Consider the following 6,868-nt stretch of genomic DNA (forward strand, 5'->3'; position numbering starts at 1 on the left):
ATGGACAGAGGTGAAAAAAAAAAAAAAAAAAAAAAAAACAAAAAACCAACAGAAACCATAACAACAAAACAAAAACAGAACCAATTCAACGCAACCATCAAAAGCCTCAGCGAATCTCTAAGTGTGGTACTAACACTGCCTGCGGCTGAGAAGGGCAACTGGAAAAGCCTTTGAACTTCGGAACTACACGAAATCCACAAGGGAGTGGGAAATTCATGGCTAGCACAGAACGCCAATGCTGTCACCCAGCTGCACTCGAGGACACCAGGGCACCCGAGGCCTGGCAGTGGCGGGCGGCAGCCCCAGCCCGTCCGGGAGCAGGCCGGGCAGCGCACACACAGCGAGCCGCCTCCAAGCGCTCCGCCAGGATCTGCCACTAACCCCAACAGGTCACGGCAGGGCCGTGCCCTCGCTACGCACCCCTCGCACAGCCCCGAGCGATGAGCTGGCAGCGCTGTACCTCCCTCCTCACACCCCTGCCCGAAATATGCCCCCCCTCAAGACGACACGGGCCCGGGGAGGCGGCGGGGGAGCGTGGGGTGTGTGCCCCGCCGCCATGTCGGACACCGCGCAGCCCCGGCAGGAGGGACGGAGGAAGGGAGACCAGCCACCGCCACCACGGCCGAGGGCCCGACCCCGACGGGCCACGGCACTGCCCCCCTCGCGACGCAGCCCCACAGGGACCCCTGCCCGGCTCACCCTGGTACTGCAGGTCGAGGAGCACGAGCAGGAAGGGCAGCGCGGAGCCCAGGCGCCCGGCCGAGGCAGCGGGGGACACCATCTCCTCCTCCGTGGCCGCCCCCGGTCCCGACAGTGGCGCCTCCGGGCCGGGCCCAACCGAGCGGCGGCTCCAGCTCCTCCGGGCAGGGTCGTGGGCGACGCTGATTGGCCGCGCCGCGCGCGCCCGCCCCTGCCTGGCGCCCGCCGCCGGACGTGAGGGAGCGGCGCGAGCGTGCCCGCCCCGGCGCGTCGGCCCCGCCCCAGCGCGGCGCCTCACCGAACATGGCGGCGCGGCCGACACGGGCCCTCAGCAGAGATGCCGGCGCCCCGCCCCGGCCGCCCGCTGAAAGGCGCACGGGGCGTGTGCCTGGCTGCGTCTGCATTTCGTCTCCTGTCTCTTTGCCCTCTCCTGCCCTGCTCGTCTTGACATCCCTTGAGTGAAAAGTAGTTAACGATTTGCCCAGAGAATTATAGAGACTGAAAATCGAACTGGGAAATACAGCCTTGCCTTATCACAGAAGCACAGAATTTCCTGAGTTAGGATCCATCAGGGTCATTGAGTCCAACTCCTGGCCCTCCACAGGACATCCCAGGAATCACACCATGTGCCTGAGAGAATTTTCCGAACACCTCTTGAGCTCTGTCAGGCTGGTGCTGTGACCACTGCCCTGGGGAGCCTCTTCCAGGGCCCAACCACCCTCTGGGGGCAGAACCTTTTTCTAATATCCAACCTAAACCTCCCCTGACACAACTCCAGGCCATTCCCTCAGTCCTGTCACTGTCACTGCAGAGAAGAGATCAGTGTCTGCCCCTTCTCTTCCCCTCATGAGGAAGCTGTAACTGCAATGGGGTCTCCCCTCAGTCTCCTCCTGGCTGAACAGCCCAAATGACCTCAGCTGCTCCTCATATGGCTTCCCCTCCAGGCCCTTTATCCTCATGGCCCTCCTTTGGACACCCTCTAACAACTTCATGTGTTTCTTAGATTGTTGCACTCAAAACTGCACACAATTTTCAAGGTGAGGCCACACCACTGCAGAGTAGGACAATCACCTCCCTATATTGCAAAGCAATGTAGCTGAAATATAAAAACTCTTTCAAATGGATTCATCAAAATTAGGCTGGTTTCACAAACAAGTTCCTTCAGAATTCTTGAGTCTGGCATGAAAGGGTGGATGAGAAAGACTACACTAATGTTCAAAGTGCTGGAAAGATGGAAAGCTAAGGAATTTCTCCTGAGCTGCTGCTGGTAATACATCAGAGGGCAGCAATTAGCAAGGAATGACTCTTGAAGCTACTCATTGCTTCAGAGACAGTGAACTGAATAAGGTGACATTTGGTGGAGACAGTTATATCTGTGGAGGACCCAAGTTTGCTTAGTGAAACAACTGATAGATAGAATTTCATTAATGATCTCAATTCCAAAATCACCCTAATGAAAGTTTCCTGATCCAGGAATATAAAAGCAATATAGCAGACTGAACTGAGCAGACAATCACTGTTACAATATAGAAGCAATATAGGGACTGTTGTGTTGTATGCACAATGTAGTATGAACATAAAGGAGGAGGTGAGAGAGCATGATAACACAGAGGTAGTATTCCCAGGACTACTTCTTGTAAGTGGTTTCTCAGTCCTTGTACCTCGTTTTTGTTCTCACCTATGTACATCCCTGTCAGAAACTTAGCTGTGATGGAGCTAAATGAAATAGTAGTGTACATCTGCTTAACATGGGATTCTCATTCATGTAGGCTCATCTTTTGGGAATTTCACATTTGGATTGGTGTACACAGGAGAGAGCTGTGGGGAAATTCCTTTATCTGGGTTCCTTAACAGTAAATGGAAACAGAAAGGCTCCTGCTACCCACAGTTCAGCACAAGAACTTAATTTACATGCTGTAAATTTGCACTTGGAAAAGCTGATATTTGTCATTGGATTTGAAAGGGAGTGTGAGTGTCCAGTCCAGTCTTGTCAAGGGCAAGGGAGTAAAATATTAAATTTATGAAAATATGCCCTTATTAAAACATGTATTTTTTTAGGGCATAGAATATGTTTCAATTAAAATGGGACTCTGAAAATCAATACGATTTGCTTTAAATATTGAGATACTGTAATTTTTCTGAAATAAATAATTTTATTTTGAAAATATATGAAAAATGTTAACATTAATGAACTCTTCCTGTTTCTTGATTGAAGCAATTTCTGAAATTCAGTCTATTTCCATAACTAGTTTTGATTTCCCTGAAACTGGTTTTGGTTCACCTATCATTATTTACATATATTTTTCCCAGCTCAACTCCAAATTTCAAACCTCTGTGATACCAGGAAGCTATTTTGTTTCTCTTGAATGTCTCTGATTTTATAAACTGTGAAAAATACCACTGACAAAGTGCTGTGCCGTCACTGAAGGTGTTTGTTCTTACTTTATGTCTGCCAAAACACCGAACAAGCAAAGCTTGCACTTCCAAACACTTTAACCAGAATTTAGAGCATGTATGTGTGCAGCCTTACCTCTGCCTCCTCTAGCAGACATCTCCATACTCTTCCTTCCTAAGTGGATGTTTCCATCTCTCAAGACATTCATTCAAGCCACTGGCAACAGAACACCCCTCATGCAGAATTTTACAAGTTCTTGTATGCCATTGGTCTGTGATGCCATCTAGCATCCTCTTTTACCCACTCAACTGCAGGCTGTTCTAGCCACATCAGTGAAAAAGTACAATGTAGTGGTTAAAAAAAGAACAAATATCTAATGTATGCCATTAAAAATTCATCTAGAGGTAGTTAAGTGTTAAAATCCAAGTACTTGCTTGTGTGACCTTTCTATTGCTGCAATTGCATCAATGGTTTCAGTGTCTTTGCAAACATTTCTCTATAGTTAATTCCCTCTGAGTTTGGAAGAAAGGAAGATAAATGAGCTGTCCATCTCAGTAAAATCCAGCTGGACTTGTTATGTAAAGAGAAATTTTTAAGATAAACTGTTTTATTGAAGATAAAAAAGATTTAATTTGAAAAGAGTCTGAAGCACCCAAACTTAAAAATAAAATTTATTAAAATACATAGAGCATCATCTATTCAAACTGCTTAATTGTGGCTGACGGCATTTGTTGGATTGAAGGAGGTGACACAAAGGGGTCAGGAGAGTGTTTCATTCTACCTTTCTTTTAAATATTTTGTTTTCCTGTGATAAAAATACATAGATTATTTCCTCAGGTAAACTGAATGATGGAAAGTTTGAACAAATGGAAGTATTATAGGTATTTGTCACGGTTTAACTCCAGCCAGCAACTAAGCTCACTTGAAAATTGAAAAATGGGCCATGGTGGGAACTGTCAGGAAGGAAAAGATTAAATAAACTAAGAATCTGGCTAGACTCCTTATTATACTTGCACCATTCTGGTGAAGTCAGCTTTCCACCAGAGTTAATGATTACTTGTATGCGTCACTCTGAGAACGCTGTAGGAGAGAGGTTACTGAAGAGTGTATTTCTCAGCTCCCAAGACAGTTTGTCCACTGCCCTCTCAAATTAAAACATCTTGTACCACATGTGTAGTCCTCCTCCATAGTACAAAATAGACAAATAACTTTTTCACTTAACACATTGCATCAGTGCTCTGGGGGCACTGCCAGGCCTGGCTGTCCCTGCCCAGCCTCCCTCAGTGCCCAGTACCTCTGCTACTCAGGCCATTTCCCAAATAGCCATTGCCCAGATATCATCATAATTCACCCCACAATCAGAATACTCTCCTCTTTCTGTTCTCCAGTTGCTCCTCTATGTGCCTCATAAATACCTTGCAATGCTCTTAGCCCTCTCCTAGTAAAACCACACATGTTTTAGAAGAGTACTTTTGTCACCAAAAGGTATATAAGGGTAGAACTCAGCACTAATGTGGGTTAAAGAATACCCACCCTTGCCAAGTGAGGCTGTACCACCTACAGCAAGTAATTAAAGATTAATCAAGCTCTGGAACAAATTAAGAGTAAAAGAATGAAAGGGTGAGAACCACCCCTTCAGCATAAAAATCTTGGTTATAGCTCTCATCCAAGGCCTGCTTGTGTATTTTGTATTAAACAGATACTAGAATAAGCAACCAAAATCCACATTTCTGCACACTTCATATACCACTCCCCTCATCAACTGAAGAGCATTTCCAGCATTTTTGCACACAGTTAGCATTTACTTTTATATAAAAACCACTTTCATAGCAAGAGAGATCCTTAGAAGGCATGCTGAACAGACTGCGGTGTTGTCATTAGGGCATTCTAAGGGCATGGGGTATAAAATTTCTTGGGCACCCAAGGGCCTGCACTTGTTCATCTTGCTCTCTGAGTGCTCCAACTATTCACATAAACTGCTCATCAACTTATATTGCATATTTGCCTCTAGGGCTGACCCATAGAGTCTGTGACTGTCACACTGCAGGTTTTCAAAGTCCTCTCTTAATTAAGGTTTACCACACTAAAGCCTTCATAAAGCATCTTCTTCTGGCAATGCCTGCTTTAGTAGCCCAACAGATGCATATCTACAGAAGTAAAAGTCATTAGTACTGAGGGCTGGATGTCCATATTTGATACATGTTCAGGTTTTCCTTCAGACTAGGCTGATCCTCTGGATTGAACACCCATGAGTGAGTGAAGTGTGCTGAGGTACCCTTGGAGCATCAAAAACTGAAGCATCAAAAACTGAATTATTACCTTTTTCCTTAAAGCTGGTGTTCACAGCATATGTGCCCACGTCTACATCGTCGTAACAGAATTTCATGGTTTAGAAAAGTAAATTGGTGTCTCAGTAAGTCTGTACTTTGGAAAACACAGTGGTGTCTCCCATGCCAAATGGAATTCCTAAATGAATATCAGGTATTGTAAATGTCTAATGATTACTTCCATCACTGAATTTACCAGCATAATTGATATTAAATACAAACTGTTTGAAATTTTCCTTATGGCCACAAAGGCTTCACAGCATTTATAATTGAAAAACACAATTCAAAACCCTTACAGAGAAGAGGAATCAAATCAGAAGGATTTGAGGTAATCTGTAGCTGTTGGAATTATTCTATCTGCATGATACAATACATATTTTCATTGAAAATAACAACTTCACCTGACATTACTTCGTTTAAGATATCTGCAGGAAAACATAGTCCCAGCCTTATCCTGGTACTGGAACATGGTGTTTTCCTGCAAACGTCAGAAAACTCTCATGAAAGCTCCTCACCTCCTCCCGTTGGAGATTATCACTACGCTGGAAGTCGGTCCCTCGGGCTTCCCTCCAGCTCGGCAGGCAGGCGAGTCTCTGCAGCCCCACAAACCCCTTTCCAGCTCGGTGGGCAGGCAGGATGCTGCAGATCCCGAGACTCCGCTCCAGATCGACGGGCAGATGGGATCCTGCAGCTCCTCAAGAACCCCTATCCATCTCGGTGGGCAGGCGGGCGCCTGCAACCCTAAACCCCGCATCCATTTTGGCGGGCAGGCGGGAGCCTGCAACCCCAAACCCCCATCCATCTCGGTGGGCAGGCGGGCTCCTGCAACCCTAAACCCCCCATCCATCTCGGTGGGCAGACGGGCTCCTGCAACCCCAAACCCGCATACATCTTGGCGGGCAGGCGGGCGCCTGCAACCCCAAACCCCCCATCCATCTCGGTGGGCAGGGGGGCTCCTGCAACCCCAAACCCCCATCTATCTCGGTGGGCAGGCGGGCGCCTGCAACCCCAAACCCCCATCCATCTCGGTGGGCAGGCGGGCTCTTGCCCCCGCCCCACTGCTGCCCTGCCGCACCGCGCCGGCGGGGACTCCCCATCGCGCTAAGAAGTTCGCTGCTCCACAGGTTTAAACGTGTCGTGTTCGGCGACTGCGTGGCGAAACGTGCCTTGAATTTCCAAAGGCAGCCTTTCCAAAGCTTGTTGTAACTTCCCTTACATTTTACAAAAAGGGAGAGAAAAGGCTGCTTCTCGGTCGGAGAGGCTCGGGACCGGATCAAGACAAAGGACATCCCGCCTGGTCATCAACATCTGCCGGGCAGGTTCTCAAGGAGCGAGAGTCGGCGAGCAGCGGGGGAGCCCTCGCCGGCCTCGGCCGCCGACCCCTCCGTAGCCGCCATCCGCGGGCGGCCTCGGGGCAGCGGGGCCGGCGCGGGACGGGCCCGGCGGA

The 6,868-nt window shown here is 48.1% G+C and overlaps 1 protein-coding gene across 2 annotated transcripts in view; it reads right to left on the reverse strand.

The window, feature by feature from the left end:
- DNAJC3 (DnaJ heat shock protein family (Hsp40) member C3) overlaps positions 1-943 on the reverse strand; it is a 31,163-nt gene extending 30,220 nt beyond the window's left edge. For both annotated transcript variants that reach the window (XR_011679756.1, XM_071430966.1), the window contains exon 1: positions 700-943. Coding sequence is in view for 1 of the 2 variants with exons in the window: in XM_071430966.1 (XP_071287067.1) it covers positions 700-781 (82 nt within the window). In the remaining variant the exon portion in view is untranslated. The remainder of the gene's footprint in view (positions 1-699) is intronic.
- Positions 944-6,868: the final 5,925 nt, after the last annotated feature.

Source organism: Agelaius tricolor, unplaced genomic scaffold, assembly GCF_023055355.1.
Source record: "Agelaius tricolor isolate 1412-34295 unplaced genomic scaffold, bAgeTri1.0.p SCAF_7, whole genome shotgun sequence".
Taxonomy (NCBI): domain Eukaryota; kingdom Metazoa; phylum Chordata; class Aves; order Passeriformes; family Icteridae; genus Agelaius; species Agelaius tricolor.